Source organism: Furipterus horrens, unplaced genomic scaffold (assembly GCF_987537825.1).
Source record: "Furipterus horrens unplaced genomic scaffold, mFurHor1.1.pri manual_scaffold_5, whole genome shotgun sequence".
NCBI lineage: Eukaryota > Metazoa > Chordata > Mammalia > Chiroptera > Furipteridae > Furipterus > Furipterus horrens.
Genome location: NW_028327175.1, coordinates 151,133,656 through 151,154,755, shown reverse-complemented (window position 1 = coordinate 151,154,755; position 21,100 = coordinate 151,133,656). Strand labels below are relative to the sequence as shown.

At 35.4% G+C, this 21,100-nt stretch overlaps 1 protein-coding gene across 2 annotated transcripts in view; it reads left to right on the top strand.

Annotated features, from left to right (window-relative positions):
- The window catches only part of SLC16A9 (solute carrier family 16 member 9), a 66,832-nt gene that overhangs the window by 28,046 nt on the left and 17,686 nt on the right, over window positions 1–21,100 (top strand). For both annotated transcript variants that reach the window (XM_090278061.1, XM_090278062.1), the window contains exons 2-3: window positions 3,767–3,985; window positions 13,571–13,714. In XM_090278061.1, the coding sequence (XP_090134187.1) occupies window positions 3,790–3,985; window positions 13,571–13,714 (340 nt within the window). In that variant the 5' untranslated portion in view covers window positions 3,767–3,789. The remainder of the gene's footprint in view (window positions 1–3,766; window positions 3,986–13,570; window positions 13,715–21,100) is intronic.

Genomic DNA, 21,100 nt, shown 5'->3' with positions numbered 1-21,100 from the left:
ATGTGTGCCCAGACTGGGGATCAAACCTACAACCTTTTTGTATATGGGACGGAGCTCCAACCAACCGAACCACCCAGCCAGGGCTCCTATGCATATGCATTTTTTTTTTACACAACCTTTTAGTCTCATTAGATATTTGGCTATTGCTATCACATATTATTTAATTTAGGGAATTAAGACTCTATTTTCTTTAAAAGGGATTCTGAACAAAAATTGCAAAGTACTAAATTGTCATAAGAAGGACCAGAATTATATTATTTGCTTTTATAATAGAGTAAGTACTTGAGGGAGTAAACTTCTGATGAAGGGTCATATTTGATTGCTTCCAAGGATTTTAATATTTGGAAGTTTGGAGTATTCTGTCTTCTAACACCATAGTGTGGTCTGAGAGACTGGATTTTAGACCTTAAAGTGTTATACATGAATTGTAACATCTTTCAGTCTTCAGTTATTTGATATTGAAATATTAAACATTAAAATATTAAATATTCAGTTACTACATATCCAAGTTATTCAGACAAAGGCTGTGGCAGGTGGGGACATGATTTTTGCCCAGTGCTCTGAATGTCAAAGTAAGGGTATTTACTGAAGCTTAGGTAAATTGATGGGTGTAACTATGACTCTTTAAAGGTAGCCAGATGTCTTACCATCTAATTCTGGATGCGCATGAATGATATTCCTAAGGCCTTTACCTATTATCTGATGAAACCACAGCTAAGGCAATGGATTGGCAAAATCTTTGAGCAAAGAAGACTCTGTTGAATGTAATTATAAACCTGGCATGATGAAGGACAACAGGAGATGTGGATTAAGTGGAAGACTCTGTTGGGAGCGGGAAGGTCAGGCCTAGGCCTCCAAATACATTGCCACATATACTGTTTCAGAGCTTAGAAAAAAAAGAAACATTTTCAAAAATGTTTAAAATATTATTTTGATACCAAACCCTAGTAAAAGTTAAAAATACAAACAGACAAATCTCACTTAGGAATTTAAAAATGCCCCCAAGTAGACTGATATAATCAAAATAGTGCACTAAACAAGAAAGATTTAACCCAATAATTCAAGATACTTTAATAGTAGAAAATACATATTTTATTACATTAAAGGTTATAAGGAGAAAATCATAATCATCTTCCTGAGTACTTGAAATGCATTTGATAAAATGTCATAAGCATTCCTTACATCAATCAAAAATAGAAAAATATGAATGCTCTCTTAACTTTGTGAAATAAACTTATCTGAGCCTCAGAGGAACACCATGACATTTGGGGGCATCCTGCTGAAATTAGGAACTAAACAAAGATGTACACTTATTATTTACATTATTCTGAGTGTCCTGTTCAATGCAAGGACAAAGGAAGAAAATTGGGAGTATAAAAGTTCAAAATAAGGAGATAAAACTATCAGTTTGTAGATGGTTATATAACTATATTTTATTGTATGTTGTATATATCTAAGAGAATTATCAAAAGATCTACTGCAAATAAGATAATTTAGTGAGGTAGTGGGATAACAAAATTAATACACAGACATCAACAGACAAATCAAAGAAGTAACCCCAATTATAATGTTAGCCAGAAGGATAAAATATCTAAAGATAAAATTAAAAGATATGTTTGGGAAAACTTTAAAAACTAAGAACACAAAAGTAGATTTGAATACATGGAAAGGAACACCATGTTCTTAGATAGACTCAAATCATAAAAGTATTAATTTTCCTTAAATCAATATGTAAATTTAATTCAGTCCTCATGTAAACACCATCATATTTTTTTTTTATTAGACCCAGGCAAACTGATTTTGAAATTTATATAGGAAAGTAAATAAACAAGAAGAGCTCAGAAAATACCAAAAAGCAATACAATGATGGAGGGAGAGAGAAAGAAACTTACCCCACTAGAACTTACAATATATTTAAAAGACTTTTTAGAAAGACTTTGTAATTAAACTAATGTGGTAATGGTGAGTGAATAGATAGATAAATGGAACAGGATAGAAAATCCAGAAATGTACCATATATACCCAAGAATTAGATAGGAATTACAAATGGCATTTCAGAGAATGCCAAGAAATGCACATTAAAACTCTAATGAAATACTCTTTTAAAGTCAACAAGTTGACAGAAATCCAAAATTTTCACAGCACCCCCAAAGTTGCTGGGGATAATATTAATTGATTCAATCACTTGAAGCCAATTTACTAATACTAATTACAGTTACAAATGTACATACTCTTTGACTCAGAAATTCCTTTTTTTTTTTTTTTTTTTGGTTTTACCTAACAGATACGCATATATGCAAAGAGTTACATGTATATGGAAGGTTATTTGCTGCAGCATTGTTTTTCATTGTTAGCCATAGGGGACTGGTTAAAGAGTTCAGAAAAAGTCCTATATTGGAACACAATATAGGAGAAAGAAAAAAATAAGGAAGATCACTATGCATTGATGTGAAGGGTCTTCAAGATATTTGTCAAGTGAAAAGTTTAAAAAATAAATAAAAAATATATCGTCAAGTAAAAAAATAAAAAGCAAGACATGCGGACGTATATAACATGCTATTTTGTGTAAAATAATAGAGGAAATCTGTATTTGAGTTACTTATGTATGCATAAACTCTAGAAGGATATAAAAGAAACAAGAAGCATAGATGATATGGGAGTTAGGCAGAAAATAGGTAGATGAAAACTCTATACCTTTGTTATTTTTTTTTTCATTTTTGAACCATGTAAATTGTTTGCCTATTCAATAAGTAAATAAATAAGCAAGTTTATAGTCATATGGTGATATACTGTGTGTGTGTGTGTGTGTGTGTATATATATATATATATATATATATATATATATATATATAAAGAATATATGTTTGTGTATATACACACAAAGAATAAGGTTGCTCTCTAGTTTTGATAGAGAAAAATCTCTATGGGTGTTAATTGACTAAAACAAAGTATGGAATGCAATGTACGATGTTCTGCTTTTTGTCAAAAAAGAGAGAAATCTAAGGTGATTTACTTGGTTTTGCTTGTATATGCATAAAGAAGCTCCAAAAGGATACTCAAGTTGGTGGACATTGTGATGTGCCTCCAGTTCCCCACTAGACACCATCCAGATATGAGAGACTCCTTGCCTTAAATGCTGAGAGGGCTGCTGGCAGATGGCCTTTGGCTGACAGCCCCTGTGGGTACTGATTGTCTCTTTTAGGAGAGCTACCTCTCCTAAAGCCATGCATGCCCCTTTCCTGGGTGGTCCTTACCCAGGGAATGATCGACATGGGCCAGCTCCCAAGTCGGGCAACTCTAAATGGTCATCTTCATTTTAGAAAGTCCCTTCCTTCATGTCACATGGCCAGTTTACCTTCTCCTTCTGTTGTCCATTCCCTTTCATTCCCCAAAAACTTTCTTGCTAAGCATCTGCTTCCTGGGAAATCCAAAGTGTAACAAGAAACCAAAATCAGCGATTTTAGTGGCTGGGTAAGGCTGGGAATGCGGTGAATGGCAACAAGATTGGGAAAAAAACCTTTCACTCTATGCCTTTTTATAATTAAAAAAAAATTTTGAGCCATGTAGATATACTACTTATTTAATTCATAAATAAAAAAAATTTAAATTAACTTAATATGCCAATGATATTTTATGCTTTTCTACATGTACTTTCCAAAAAGGTGTTTTATGTTTTAATTTAGAAGATATTTTTAATCCAAATACTGGGTCCCGCCACACTTTAAATATGCTTTTCTTTTCTGTTTGCTTTTGTTTAATACCTCAGAGAAACACCTGGACCTCCTTAAAATGGAAATGAAGAAGTCCCCTGATGGCGGCTGGGGCTGGGTGATCGTGCTTGTCTCCTTCTTCACACAGTTTCTGTGTTATGGGTCCCCAGTAGCAGTCGGAGTCCTGTACATAGAATGGCTGGATGCCTTTGGTGAAGGAAAAGGGAAAACAGCCTGGGTCGGATCCCTCGCAAGTGGAGTTGGCTTGCTTGCAAGTAAGTGGATAAACTTGTGCTTCTCCTCACTCATTAGCCACTTAATTACATTTTCTGCATCATGACACTGCAAGGCACACTAGGCTATTTGTTTTTAAAGCATAACATGTGTTCTTTTGCCTTCGTTGAGATTATAGAACTGCTCTCTCACTGTAATAAATTTGTGTGAAAATACAGAAATTGCATAAGATAGTCATTCATTTATTCATTCATTTCTTTATCCATTTATTTGTTGCTATGTGCAAAGCAGTGTGCTAGGTGCTGAATATTAAAAAAAGGACAGGAAACACACCATTCCTGTCCACACCCTTTCATGAGTGAGAATGACGCAAGGCAAAGAGGGTAGTGATTCAGGTATGTCCAGTGAATGCTGGTGACCAAAGGACCAAATGGTAGCAGTAGTCCTGTAAGGAATTCTTACGTGATTCATAATTAGGTCTCTCTAATTGAGATACACCGATCAAAGCACATGTCCTACATTTGTGCCACGTTTATAAGGAAATTTTTACATGGCAAAGGGTAATCCCATCTCATAAGGATGATGCTATTAAGGATTTTAATATAGTGCTATTTATAAGATATATATGATGTATTTTGTTTGACCTTCATAAAAATGTTTCCAAAAGTAATATATTTGATAAATGTTTCCATCTGATGTAATAGTGATTCCTATCATCTTTACAGAGAACAGCAGAGAGGTTTTCATTTTCATCGTAACACTTAAAATCATATGACACTTCAGTTTCTGGAGTAGTAGTTTCAACTCTGCAGTAATATTTAGTGATTATTATTGTAACTTTGTTGGCACAATTTACAGGTGTATTAAAACAGTGATGTAGATTCCGTCATTAGCCTTGGGGTCTCTTCCTGTGTGCTCTGAACTTGACATGATTTGTTGAGCAAATCACAATCTTTATTCTTATGGAGAAAGTAAGGGCATTGAACGTGGAGATTTGTAAGGTACTTTCCAGCTTTAAAATAATTTCATGAAAAAAATGCACTAGCCATTCCCTTTTTAAAATGTTGTCTTCCCTGAATCCTAAAGGTGTGTTCTTAATACAAAACAAAACAAAATGAAATGAAACAAAACCAAAACAATTACTTCCAATTGATACCTATGTACAGTGAGTGACAGATGATTACTAGATTTATTGTGATGATCACTTTGTAAGGTATATAAATGTTGAATCACTAAGTTGTACACCTGAAACTAATATAATATTGCATGTCATCTATAATTAAAAATAAAGTAAAAATAAACAAATACATCCAAGTTAAAAGCAACAACAAAAACAAGACTTAAAAAACAATGCCAGACCCTTGATTTAAACTTTTAACGTCCAGAACTGTGAGAGAATAAATGTGTTCTTTAAAAAAAGAACCCAATCCTTGATCATCTGGCACATCAGATAAGATAACTAAACATAACCAAACAACCCTGACCAGTGTGGTTCAGTTGGTTGGGCATCATCCCACAAAGCTAAGGGCCGCCAGTTCAATTCATAGACAGGGCACATGCCTGGGTTGCGGGTTTGGTCCCCAGTTGGGCGCACATACAAGAGGTAACCGACTGGTGTTTCTCACTCACATCGATGTTTCTCTCCCTCTCTTTCATCCTCCCTTATTGTCTTTCCTTAGTTTTGTCCAGGGAAGGCATAGTAGCTGTCATCTAGTTCTGTGATGTGACCTCCGGAACTTCATAATTGAGTGAGGCACAGCAGAACTAATACAATCGACAAGCAACATACTAATTCTATTTTCATGTACTTGTCCCTTCCATTCTCACTAAGTGCCCCTCTGTGCCTGGCTCAATCCAGCCTCTTTCACGTTCTTGATCTTAGCTGATCCTGAAAATGATGCACTGAGATGGGCATTACTGTCCTCAAGGTTTAGTGACCAACCCAATCTGAAGCCTGTTCTCTAAGAGAAAGTGGCACCTGAGTCCCAGTTTTTCTAAACTGTTAAGCCTGTTTCCTTATCTTTAAACTGGAGATAATAAAAGTACCTACCTTAAATTATTGTTATGTAAAACGATTGAGATGCTACTTGGCATATGGTAAGTGCTCAACAAATACTGGTTATTAGAGAACCAGAATCACTCATGAATAAATTACTTTCTTAAGCACTTCTAAAGAATCTACAAGTGAAGGGGTCTCATCATGATGAAAGACAAAGACATTTCTGGAGAGTGGGCAAGAAGGAGAGCTGGAACTTTGTCAAGATTATGTCTAAATATCTGGAATTTAAAGGCCTAGTCTAGGTCTCTGACAAACCTAGATTTGGACAGCAGTTCAGAGTAGCAAATTAGAACTATAAAAAGACATGCAATTCTTAACTTTACATTCTTCATAATCTTAATTCATTCTCTTCGAAACTTCAGTAATTGAGGAGAAAATACTTCTTCCTCTGGCCTGAATTATTTGTTTGTGCAGATGATCCTTGGGGTGCATAAAGCTGAGCATCAAGGAGCCTGTCTTTCTGGGTTATACATGGAGAACAAGCTCACCATCATTTTATCCACCCATAGAGTCTCCAGTCCTCTGTGTTAGGGATGCCAATATAGAAGACATCATCTGGTTTTTAAGAGATTTGTAGTCTCAGGGAAGAGACAGAAAAAATAGTTACTGATAATTTGAGACATCCCAAATACCAAGGAGAATTTCAAGGACAAGACAATTTTTGGAGTTTTATAGAGCTAGATGGGACCTGTGGGAGGATGGGCTGAGTAAGGTGGACAGTCATGGAGAGGGCGGGCCATGCAGAGTTCTTGTAGGCAAACCCCTGGAGTCTGCACTGCAGATGGCACATTCTGGTGGAGTATATTTGTCTGGGGAAGGAGAGATTGTGATTGTTGGGAAGTGTGGTGGTCAATGTCAACTTGGCTAGGCTACATTCCCCAGTTATTCAAACACTAATGTAGGTGTTGCTGTGAAGGTATTTTGTGGGTGTGCTCAAACTCCATAATCAGTTGACTTTAAGAAAGGACAGTAATCCTAGATTATCTGAGTGGACCCTATTCAATCTGTTGAAAGAACATAAGAGAAGAGACGAACTTTTCCAGAAGAAGAATTTCTGCCTGTGGGCTGTAACTTCAGCTCCTTGTGCCAAGAAGCTCTGATCTGCTTCTGATACCCTGCACTGTGGATGTTGTACTTGCCTAGACATACCCACAATCACATAAGCCAGTTCATTGTAATAAATCTCTTAATAAATGCATGTCTTCTTCTGGTTCTGTTTCTCTGGCTGAAACCCGAATAATACAGAAAGAATGAAAGGAAACTGAAGTTCAAGAAGGGTAGGGCCATTTTTCAGACAACAGAGTTGCTGAAACAGCAGGGAGAACTTTTGTTTCTCCAAAGGCCCTCAAATTGCTAACGACTCAGTAAATCTGTGCCTAGGTTCTAGTGAGTCAGTATGCTCAACAGGCTTGCTGAATGAGTTGTGAGTACTGGCAGAGCTGGGTATCATCATGTCTTTATGATTTTACTCCCAAGCACTGTTACCTCTTTCAAGCAGGACTGAAATTCTGCCTCCTACAGAGATTCTTCACAGTGGTCAGTTCACAGTGTGGTAGGCAGTTCCAGGATTGGTGAGAAGAATGGCAGGTTTTGGTTAAGCTTTTCTCTATCTTTATATAATACTGCCAAACCAAGCAACAAGCAAGGCAGACAATACTATACATGGAATCAGGGATTTGACTGGGCAAGGCTCCTTAGTGCCTTTCTCTTCTTCAGGGAGATGATGAATTTAAAATTCCTGGTCTGAGGGAGGAAGGACTGAGAAACCTGCTCTTTTGTTGGTCTCTCTACATGATAAGTGGAGGGGTAGGACTCTCACGGACCCACTCTACTCTGCTAGGAAGTCCTTATTCTGCTGGAGTCATATAACCTGGTTACTGCTATATTTTATTTTTCACTATACCATCAGCCTACAGCTTCAGTGCAGTAGGCCTGGCCATCCTACTGCTTTTGGGATTCTGAAACTTTTTGGAAGACAGAGGGTATGGAAGTTAATTTATTCCCCAAAGGGAATAATTTCTTTCCCAAAGTTGTCTGATAATAATTACAGATTGGAAAACCACATTAGGATTCTGTTCCCTCCATTAGAATATATTTTCACCTTTTTGTGGACATAATCATACTTCATGGCCTAGTTCAAGGCTCAGTTTCTTGGTCTATGGTGATCTCCCTTTTCTGAAATCCCAAAACACACAATCTGGACCTTTCTTTTGGTGTTTATTGCCCATGGCACTAGGTTTTGATATGTTTATTTTGCCTTCTGGTTTAAGTCCCGGATTAGACAAAGGATGTCAGATGTTCGTGTTGCATTCCAGTATACTAATAACAATCAGAAGGATAAATGAAGAAAACAATTCCATTCACAATTGTATCAAAAAGAATAAAATACCTAGAAATAAACTTAACCAAGGAGATGAAAAATGTCTACTCTGAAAACTATAAGACATTGAAGAAAGAAATTGAAGGCAATACAAATATATGAGAGAATATACCATGCTCATGGATAGGAAGAATTAATGCAACTCCTATCAAACTACCAATGTCATTCTTCTCGGAACTAGAACAAATAATCCTAAAATTTATATGGAACCAGAACAGGTGTCAGATAGCCAAAGCAATCTTGAGAAATAAGAACAAAGTTGGAGACATCATGTTCCCTGATCTTTAACTATACTACAAAGTTATAATAATCAAAACAGTGTGGTACTGGCACAAAAACAAACACATAGATCAATGGAATAGAATAGAGAACCCAGAAATAAACCCTTGCTTATATGGTCAACTAGCCTATGACAAAGGAGGTAAAAATATACACTGGAGTAATGCCAGTCTCTTCAACAAGTGGCAGTGGGAAACCTGGACAGGTACATGCAAAAACAAACAAAACACACCAAAAAACAAAAATAGCACCATTCTTATACACCATATACAAAAATAAACTCAAAATGGGTTAACGACTTAAATGTAAGGCTTGAAACCATAAAATTCCTAGAAGAAAATAGGAAGTAAACTATCTAACAGTCTGAGTAATATCTTTTTCGGCATGTCTTCTTGATCAAGGGAAACAAAAGAAAAAATAAACAAATGGCACTACATCAAACTAAAAAGCTTATATACAGTGAAGGAAACCTTCAACAAAACAAAAAGGCAACCTTACTGACTGGGAGAGTATATTCATAACTGATATATATCTGATAAGGCATTGGTATCCAAAATGTATAATAAACTCATACAACTCAATAGCTAAATAAATAAATAAATAAACAATTCATTTAAAAAATAGGCAGAGGACATACAAAGACATTTCTCCAAAGAAGCCAGACAGAAGGCCAACTGACATATAAAAAGATGCTCAACATCATCATCAGAGACATGCTAATCAAAACCAATGAGATATTTCCTCACACCAGTCAGAATGGTTATTATCAAAAAGTCAACAAATAACGTGTGTTGACGAAGATGCAGAGAAAAGGAAACACTTGTGTACTGTTGGTGGTGTAGACCCTGTGGAAAACAGTATGGAGATTCCTCAAAAACTAAAAATCAGTATATTATTCTACCCAGAAATTTCACTTTGGGGTATTTATGCCCCCCCCCAAAAAATGAGTACATTAATTCAAAAACATATATGCACCTCTATGTTCACTGCAGCATTATTTATAATAGCCAAGATATGGAAGCAACCCAGATGTCCATTGATAGATGAATGGGTGAAGAAGATGTGATAGCTATATGTAATGGAATATTACACAGCAATGAAAAAGAATGAAACCTTGCCATTTGTGACAATGTGGATGGGACCTAGAGCATATGTGCTAAGTGAACTAAATCAGACAGAGAAAAATAAATACCACACGATTTCACTTACATGTGGAATCTAAGAACAAAACAAATAAACAAAACAAAAACAGACTCATAGAAACAAAGCCCAAAGGGATGGTTACCAGAAGAGAGTGGGTGGGGGAATGGGTGAAAAGGGAAAGGGGAATATAGTCAACAATATTGTGATAAGTTTACACAGTGACAGATGATTACAAGACTTAGTAGGGTGATCCTATTTTAAGGTTTAAAAAGGTTGAATCACTGTATCGTGCACCTGAAACTACTATAACCAATATAAGATTGTAAACCAACTACACCTAAATAAAAATAAAATTTTAAAAATGATGTCAGCTTTTCTCTATGTAAGCAGCAGGTGGCAGTGTGAAAGCAGAGCATTTTCTAAAACAGTTTTCAGTTTGCTGTTTTCATCTGTTAAAGAATTTCTACTCTTTTCTTAAGCATAACTTTTTTCAAAGATTCATGTAACAGGCAAAAATGCTTTAAGAATTTATTACATAATTGATAATAAATTACGTATTTCATAAAATAATGAGTTTGGTTGTACATGATAAGGAAATTATTACTCTTAATTCTCACCCCTAGCCTTCCAAAGTCTAGATTTCCTTATGGAGTTAATAACATGCACTAAGGAGCATAGACTTGAAGTCTTACTTTTTGGATGAAACAGGAAAATTTTCAAGTATGCCCATAATAATCTCTGTGTTTTAATTCTTCTGTGCTGGTTAAATTTGTAAACACTGACTCTCAATGTCAATGCAGTTTGGTAAACAACAGAGAAAGGGCATGCCTTTATGATGTCAGACAACCGTTTATGAGATTTGAATCTTAAACTCATTTCTATATTTGAAGTATCTAAAATATTTCTCATTGGGTCTACAGACAGCTCAACTACTGGAAAAATTGGTATTTCAAATGTATTTTCCTTTTAAAACATTGCCACAGAATATTGCCCTCTGTCATATAAATATATCAGTGTATTCTTCTGTAATGGCTCATACTAGGCAACCTGAAATGCAGGGGCCAGTTCATGACCAGGGAGGAATGTGAGACAGCCACAGGCATTGAAAGCTATGTGTTATCTCAGTGGTCCTAACCTGGCCTTAAATGTGTACTTAAGAGATTCTCTGGTACAGTAGTTCTCCCTTATCTGTGGTGGATATGTCCCAAGACTCCCAGTGGATACTTGAAACCACAGATAGCATCAAACCCTATATATACTATGTTTTTTCTATACATCCATAGAAGTTTAATTTATAAATTAGGCACATTAAGAGATAACAGTAACTGGTAATAAAATAGAGTAATTGTAACAATAATAATAAAATAGAGCAATTGTAACAATATATTATAATAATAGTTATGTGAACAGCTTTGGGGTCATTATTAAGAAAATAGGGTTACTTGAACACTTACAAAACCGAGTCAGTCAATCTGATTACCAAGATGGCACTAAGTGACTAATAGCATATACAGAGTGGATACCCTGGGCAAAGGGTTGATTCAGCTCTTCATTGGGACAAAGTGGGATGGCAAGATATTTCATTATGTTTCTCGGAATGGCATACAATTTAAAACTTATGAATTGTTTATTTCTGGAATTTTCCACTTAATGCTTTCAGACCATGGTTGACTGAGGGTAACTGAAACTGTGGGAAGGGAAACTATGGATTAGGGTGACTACTGTAATTGGCAAGACTGCTGGGCTTGGGGGTCATTGGATTCTGGCTCTACCACTTACAATGAGACTGTGGGCAGATTGCATCATTTCTTCATCTGAGGTTTCTTAAAACATTTTTTAAATTGAAGTAAAAAATAAATATATATGTAAAGAAAAGTCTATATATCATGAGAGTATAGCCCAATGAAATCTTCACAAAGTGAATACACCCACGAAATGAGCACATTTACATCAAGAAACAGAACATTCGCAGTGCTATGGAAGTTGGGCTATCCTCCCTTCTGGCTATAACACTTCACTTCCTACCAAAGATAACCGCTATTCTGGCTTCTAATCATAGATTAGTTTTGTCTTTTGGGGGTATTTTTTATAATGGTAATTACATGATGTGTACTTTTTTATGTTTGGTGCCCTTCACTCCGTAATGTTTGTGAGATACATCTGTATTGCTATGTGTAGTTGCTGGTCCTTCATTCTCATTGCCATGCAATAATCCATACCAAAATTTACTTATCCGTTCTACCGCTGATTAACATCTGGGTTTCTGAGTTTTGGCTACTATGAATAGTTCTGCTATGAGCATTTATGTAGATAACTTTTGAGGTAGGTATTTCTGTTGTGTGTATCTATTGGTTTCTTTTTGATGTATACATAGAAGTGGAACTTCTGGGTTATACAGTGTGCTGTGTTCATCTTTAGGAGGTAAATGTCAGCAGTTTATAAGAGTTTTAATTGCTCTACATCCTTGCTAACACTATTGTCTATTGTTAGCCATCTGGGGAGTGTGCTTTTTAATGGAGATAATAACTTGTACTTTATTGTTGAAGGGTTGTTGTCAACTCAATTAAGGTATACTTCTCTTTGCTTCCAAAGCCTGAGCTCTTTCTTCTACCCTGGGCTTGGACAGCCTTGTTGCTCTTCAGTTCCCTTCCATGCAAATGAGACTATTGGGCTGAATAACCCTTAATATCCTTTTAGTTCTAATATGCTAAGCTCTGTAATCATAGGTGCTTTCCAGGTACAGTGCTAGTGGGAAAGAATTTCACTAGCACTTAAATACTATCTCATGAGGAGTTGCCCACCTATGCAGGGAACAGGTCCAGGCAATGGTCACTTTTGCCTGTCAATCAACAGTGTGCTTTCTTCCCCAGATTCCAGGTTATATATGGGATGGAGGACAGTGGTACAGACAGACCCATACCTGGATGAGTAGGGTGCTTTTCTACTTGGTCTCACCTGTCAGAATATTCTCTAGGAAGAGCATAACTACCTCATCCCCACCTCTTTCCTCTACAGGGTTGCTATTGTTTGTATTCAGTCAATCAACACATCTGTTTTCATCACCAATTATATGATTGGCCAACCTTATGCTGGAAAGAAACTCTGGGTAGAAGGCATTCATGGGACACACAAGAGACAAAAATCCTCAGCATTTGCGGGTTAAGACCATGTGCTCAGGAGTCAGACTAACTGGGATTTTACACCGTTGCTGTTCTGGTGGCTGCCACCATCACTCGCATCATTGAAGAACAAGCACTGATTGGGCACTTGTGCCAGGCCTTGTGATCAGCTTTACATCTCTGCTCTCATTTGTCTTCACTAACAGCTATGAGGGGGCTGCTATTATTGGTTTAATTTTCAGAGGAAGAAACCGAGGCATGAAAATCAAATAAGGTGCCTGAAGTCAAAGAGCCAGAAAGGAGTAGAGCTTAAGTTTGAAGAAAGTCTGACTCCAGAACCCCCATTTCTTAACTATGTTTTCTTACCATCCTGAAATTTTAATTTCCTTATTAAAAAAAAAAGAGAAGATAACCGAAGTATCTTCCCCCTAGGGTTGCAGTAGGATTAAAATTAAATAGGTTGTTTATATGAAGTATTCACACATAGTGTCTCATAGTAAATACATAGTATATATTGTTTATTATTTTAGTGTTATAATTTTATGATGGAAAGAATCATTTTAAGCTTATGATGAGATGGATAATATGACTATGAAAAGGAGATAACTGTTAAATAAGTGAAAGTTTCATTTATTTATTTTTTTAGGTCCTATCTGCAGCCTCTGTGTCTCATCTTTTGGAGCCAGACCTGTGACGATATTCAGCGGCTTCATGGTTGCCGGAGGCCTAATGTTGAGTGGTTTTGCCCCTAATATCTACTTCCTGTTTTTTTCCTATGGCATTGTTGTAGGTAAGAAACCTGATCACTATAAGTTTTCTAAGCCTGAAGAGTTAATCATAATTTTTCCAATGTTTACTTCATTATTTAGTTAATAGAAGAAGTGAGAATGTTCAATAACAGTTTACTTTCAATGGCCACTTAACCAGAAATTGGTGTTTTGGCAAACTGTCCGCCAGTGAATCAAAATATTTGAAAGGATAAACATGTTTTAACAATGCACGTCATGTTTTCTTTCAAGGCACAGGGAGTCTTTTCATATCAGTGTCTGTCTCTGAAGCACACAAAAGGGAAGAGGGAGGGGAGAGTATGAGACTTGCATGTGACTGACATCTGTCACTTCTTACTAAGTTAGGAAGTGGTCCCCTCTGTATCAGTCGGTTAGGCAGGGCTGTGGTGAGCTTTTCATGTTCTAAACATCCTGCTGCTTTACACCTTCTTTCACCAGGACCCTGGTCATGAAGTCACAGTAGAAGTAAGAAGTAGATTATAAAGCACATATTTTTTTTTTAAGATAAGGCATGATTGAAGAAAACTGAGTAGGATGATTGATGATCATCTTGGTTATAGGAGAGGAAAAGTAGGGGGCTTAAGGCTTGAGAAGATTTTTTTGGGGTTGGGGCATGCTTTTGTGTTGTACTATATTAATTGTATCCAATGTTCAATGTCAACAGACTCAGTATTTGTAGGAGCTGCTGGTAGGGAATTTGAAAAGGACCTCAGCTTCGAAGTTTTTTCTCAGTGTCTGAAAGAACCTAATTTGTTGACTACCAATATTCCTCTATTTTACTTGAGACGACTTCCCCCATGATCAATAATAAGAAAATTAGTAGGTAATATTCACTGATTACTTACTGTGTGCCAGGGTCTGTGCTAAGTGCTTTATCTGACCTCAGTTAAAGTTCACAAAACTTATTTTACAGAGAAGGAAGGTAAAGCTCAGTGACATGAAACGACCAACTAAAGCAACATAGCGAGGACATGTGGGGTTGGATCCACTCAGTCTGACACCACACTTTTATATTTCTGTAATTATTTTTAGTGCTTTTAGAACTCAAAGTTCATTTTAAATTTAACTACATACCCTAACACTACTCAGATAGTAATCTAAATAAGCAGGTTACTTGTTAGTTCTTTGAGAGCATATAGCATATATTTAATATTTAATATTCCCTAGAAAGCTTAATATAGTTTTGAACCTGTAGGTACAAATACATTGAATAATCATTTTGCATTCTTGTCTAAAGTAATAAAAAAAATGTAGATATGTGTTTATGCATGAATGATATTCCTTTCAGAACATAGGACAAAATCACAAATCACTTCTTTTAGGACAAAATTTCTTTTAAGATTATTCTTTCTATATGGGAAATTGAATCATTATGCCATTCGTATGATTTGGGTATTTTCCCCAAACTCTGGACCAACCATTTAAAATTTCACAGGGTTTTACTTCTACTCATGGTCTCTAGATAAAGCCTTTGTGAGTACATATCCAAAGTTCTCTCTGACCTAAAACTAATGAAAAGTAAGTAATAGCATCATATTCACATTTCCTAGAGATAAAAAATGAATTTTTAAAAAGAAAAATATTAGCTGATGTTGTCTAAGATTTATAATTTGATTGTGTCGGAAGAATATCTAAGGATATAAAGAAAGAAAAAGACAAAATTAACTCCCCAAATTTTTGTTGCAAAGGAGAGAGCTTTACCAACTTGTGAAATAGATTTTGATTTGGTTCATGTTATTGGAACCTTTCAATAGCTAAACCTGTTCCTCCTCCCCTATGAACTCATGGTCTTCAGTTAACTAGATATTGGTCTTGATTTACTCTTTTGGCTGGTGGTGCTGGTGATGGTGGGTTTACAGAGCTTCCCCTTGGCTTTCCCTGCCATGGTAACTCTTACTCTACTGTCTGAAGAACAATTTGTAGGGGGTTATGCTAACTAACACGTATGTATGCTCCAATTAAATGCCAGCAACTGGGGGAAATGACTGTTGAGTGGGTCCCACTGTGAGCCAGACCTGGGCCATGATCCCCCATACATTACCTGGGCACTTCCCAAATGACCCCACTATAAGGGAAGACCATGTAAATGCTTCAGGTTCCTAGTTAACAATGTCAGCTTGTATCCAGTGTCCAACAATGGTTCAAACATATCCTGCTTACCCCAATGTACTATTACCTAAATACTGCCATGGTTCTCTTTGGGTAAAGATTCAGGGTATAATTATTTACTTGTCATAGTGTTTGTTGCAATGTCCTTTCTCCTGGATTCCCAGATTTCCCTTTAGTTAATGGATTCTGGGTCAGAAAACAGGCTCAGATCTGGGGAATGTATCTGACTCTGATTTGGCAATAGGTTTTGAATTCATGCAACTAGAAGGAAATTGTCAGCTAATGGAGAGGCCAATAGGCTTCAAGTCAGGAGATGTAGGTTCTGTGAGCTTAAGCAAGTACCATGATAGCTACAAGTAACTGTCCCCTTGTCTGTGAAGGCAGACTTAGCCTCCTATCCCATGTAGGTCCTGTGGGGACTATATGAAGCCAAGCAAAATATAGATAAACATAAAATAAAGAAAAGATTTGAGTTGATTTCAAATAACAACAACAACAACAACAACAACAACAACAAAACCCTCACTCTGGTAATTATTGGGGCCCTGTGAAGTATTCCTTGCTAGCAGATTATTAATACTTACTCCATGGTTGATTTCTTTATGGTTTTATTTCATCAGTAAGATCATAATCTAGGGCTCATAGAATATTTGTGGGATAAATAAATGGGATAATAGTGAATAATAACACTGCCATTCTGTCACCATTTGAAGTACAGTACCCAATTGAAAAGGAAGTGACAGGAAATTATTACACAGTCCAAACTCATTCTCCTTATGAGTTCCTTGGGAGAAAAAACAAGAAAGATTCAGTCTAAAAATAATATTCATTGAGCACCACCTCTGTGTAGAATTGTATTCAAAGCATTTTCCTTTGTCAGGAATGAATTAAATGGTGCTTGTAAGATATACAGAATGGCATAGGGAAGGAGCAAACACTAACAGGCAGACCATGTGGGTTAATGTTAGTAGATCCACTTGCCAGCTGTGTGTGTGACTCCAGGCAAGTAACTTACCTTGTTTTCTCATTTTTAAAACTGAGCAAAATAATAGCATCCAATCTATAGGGTTTTATGAATTGATGAGATAATACAATAAATATTAGCTAGCGTAACAATTATTATTAGTTTTGTGACTTTGGAAATTATTTAATTTCTCTGGTTCTATTTTTTTTTAAATGAGACTAATATAAGTTCAGAGATAGTGTGACTATTCATGAGATAATGTATATAGCGAAGCATGCAGAGGTATTTAATACACATTTGTTCTCTTTAAATTTTTTCTGACCTCTTAGTTCAAGACCTCAGCAGCAGTTTTTTCCTACTAAAGAAGCTCTACTGAATCAGAAATATTTATCTACCAGATTCAAGTATATATAATAATAAATTAAAGTTATATATTATGTTTAATTATGACATAAAAAATCAAAAGAACTAAAGTGTATTAATTGGAATACTTTTGTTTTATCATTTAATTTATATTAAAAAAATAACATCTTGAACATATTATGTTATCTTGTTCAGTTTTCATAGCTAAAATAAATGGCAGCTTGCCAGTCTTTTAAGTGACTATAAACCATGCTTCCAAACTTGGTAATTCAGGCTCCTATTTTCTCAATAACTTTTCTAATCAGAGAAAGAAAGTGTGGTGGGAGGCTGCGGTTGTGGTGGGAAGAGGAAGTACAGGAAATATGTATGCCCTTAATGAATTGCTCAATCTCTTTCCCAATAATTTCTCTTTGCTTTTCTGAAAAGCACAACTCAAAATCAATTCCTTCCATTCTTTTTCTTCATAACATATTGTTATTTAACTACCTGATTACCATTGCCTTAATATTCTCTTCTTGATTTTTGGAAAAATTTAATTTTATTTTCCTTCTTTTTCTTGGTAACATCTGTAGAGGCCATGGAGCTTGGGGTGGGTAAAGCCACATTCATAGAAAACGTGACTCTCCTACTCTAGTAGGAGAAAGAGATAAAGGTTATTTCCTATATATTTACTTTAGCAATTAAAGTTTTATAAGACTTTTTTTTAATGGTTGTATCATTAAAGATAGTCTTTTGTCTGTCATGGATGCACAATTATAATAAGGAACTATGATTTCCTAATTAGTCTCAAGATATATCTACATAATGCTATCATACTCAGGTAATAGTGAAAAAAATACACAACTATAATGGCATACTTTAGCACTTTATTATATTCCAGGTACAGATACTAAATCTTTTTACATTTTTATCTCTTATTATTATTTATTTTATTTTATTTTACAATGATCTTGTGTTAAAGGTAAGGAAACTAAGAATTAGAGAGTTTAAGTAAACTCTTCGAATTCCCAAAGGCATACAGCCAATAAGTGATAGAGTTGGGATTTGAATCTATGGCTGTTCTCTTAACCAGTCTATGTCATGTTCAGGGTACTCAGGCTAAGTGTATAAAGTTTAGAGCCATGTCTATAAAAAAAAAAAAAAAGTGGCCAATTACTTGAACTTTTTAATTTTCCATGCAGATGTTTTAGGCTTAGAAGCACAACAGTGCCTGCGTCAGCTACCCTACATTTGGCTACCGCAACCTTGTTTCTCTTTCTCAGCATCCTAAGTGGCATTCTCACAATTTCACTTCCAGGAGTCAGTATTTCTGGAATACTGCTTGCAATCTCCTATCCTAACCTTTGAACAGGAATATAAACCTGGCTCAGACATTTCAAAGAGGATTTTGAAATGCTTGTTTCAGAATATACGGAAATTCTCCCAAATGACCAAGAGACAGGTCGCCATGCTCTAGTGACCCAACTGTCCCAGTTTGCCGAGGACTAAAAGCTTTTTCAGGCCTCCAGTGGTCAAACTAGGAGATTCCTGGACGAATCTGAAAGAGTTGGCTCCCCTCCCCCACACAGTGCCTGTACGCTATAGCTCCACCCTTAGCATTTCCTAAGATTGCCATATTACAACGATTTTTCAACTGATGTGCCTCAAGAATTTTTAAAACATACAATGTCTGACTATTTAGTCAGGAGTGCTGACCTCTTTTCTCTTAGATTGTCAAATAAAAAAATGAGAACCAACACAATAATAGCCATCTGATGTAAATGAATCAAAATTATACTTATCTTTTTTTTGTTAGATTGCCAAGAAATATAAATATGTTTTGGTGTGCTGCAGAATTATGTATGCCATGAGATGAACAATGTTGAAAACTGCTGCCATATTAGAATGCACTGTTACTAAAATGTTTCATTTTTATAAAAGTAATATTGCAGGGAGAAATTTTTATATTATAAATGCAGAGGCTCGATAGATGTCTGTTCAGTTATACACAAAAATTTATATAATGACAGGATATTTAAGACTAATTCATAGACATTTTTCAAAATGTGTACACAGTTTCAAATGTTTTATTTATTTTCCCTGATTTTATGTGTATGCTGGTTCCTTAGAGGTGCTTGCTTTATATATTCTGATTAAGAAGCACTTTACAATACATATCTGTTTTTCAAACCATATAATTCTAATACTATATTTCTAATGATGCTATTCTGTTACATGAATTACTGTGAAAAAAATATATTTAATATTTTTTCAGCTAAGATTTAATTTTTGGCCTAAGTAAAAAAAATTAGCATAATTTATTTGGAAAACAGACAAAACGTTATTAAAATATATACACACATACATGGATATATGTAGTATGTATTTGTTATATATTAGGAAAAATGTGACGCAGAGATAAAGAAGAAAATGTAAGAAAGATTGACAGTAAAAATAGAAATGGTTGAAATTAGCCTTTGTGACTTAATATTGGGGGATGCAAACGAGATTCATGATCAAAGGTAGTATAATAAGTTCTGTGGAGAGGTTAATTGAATAGACATTAAAATTTTTTTCATTTACAGTTGATATACAATATTATTTTAGTTTCAGGTAGACAACATAGTGATTAGCCATTACAGAACTAATGAAGAGGTCACCCCAATAAATCTAGTACCCATCTGACACCATACATTGTCATTACATTATCATTAAGTATATTTTTTGTGCTGTACTTCACATCCTCATGACCATTTTATAAATACCAATTTGTACTTCATAGTCACTTTCCCTTTTCAACTCCCCTGCCATCTGGTCACCATCAAAATGTGTTTGTTTCTGTTTTGTTTTTTTGTTTTGTGTGTGTTTTTTTTTTAGATTTCACATATAAGTGAAATCATATGGCATTTGTCTTTCTCAATCTGATTTATTTTACTCAACATAATATCCTCTTTGTTCATCCATATTGTTGCAGATGGCAAGATTTTATTCTTTTTTTTATGGCTGAGTAATAGTCCATTGTACCATCCCGTTTTTATCCTTTTTTATCAATGGATACTAATGTGGCTTCCATATCTTGGCTATTGTAAATCATGCTGCAGTGAACACAGGAATGCATAGATCTTTTAGAATTGGTGTTTGGGTCTCTTCAGGTAAAGCCCCAGAAATTGAATTGCTGAGTTATTTGTTCTCTTGTTATAGCCTTTGTTTTAAAGTCTATTTTGTTGGATATAAGTATTGCTACCCCAGCTTCTTTGTTTATTTCAATTTACATGAAATATCTTTTTTCATTCCTTCACTTTCAGTCTATGTGTATCTTTTGTTCTAATGTGGGCCTCTTGTAGGTAGCATATATATGGATCATGGTTTCTTATCCATTCATCTACCCTGTGTCTTTTGATTGGAGCATTTAATCCATTTACATTTAAAGTAATTATTTATAGATACATACTTCTTGCCATTTCATTCTTTATAATTATGTTCCTCTTATTCTCTCTCTTTTTTTTCTTCTTTCTTTCTTTATTTCTTCTTCAAGAAGTTCTTGTAACATTTCTTGTAATACTGCTTTGGTAATGAACTCCTTGAGCTTTTTCTTCTCTGGAAAGCTCTTTATTCCTCCTTCAGTTTTAGTCTTGCTGGATAGAGTAGTCCTGCTTGTATTTCCTTGCTTTTTATCACTTTGAATACAGTGGTACCTTGGTACTAGCCATTAATTCATTCCAGAACTTGTGACAAGTGCCAAAACTGACGAGTACTGAACAATGAAACATTTTCTTTTGTGGGGTGGAGTCATGACTCATACTAGTTCTAGCAAGTGTGATGACTCCCAAGAAAGCACTGAGTGCTGAAACATTTTTTTTTTTCTTGTCAAAATGCAAGGAGTACAGGGTTTGAGGAGTTCTGAAGCCAACGAGTACTGAGGCATGACTGTATTTTGTACCAATCCTTTCTGACCTGTAAAGTTTCTGTTGAG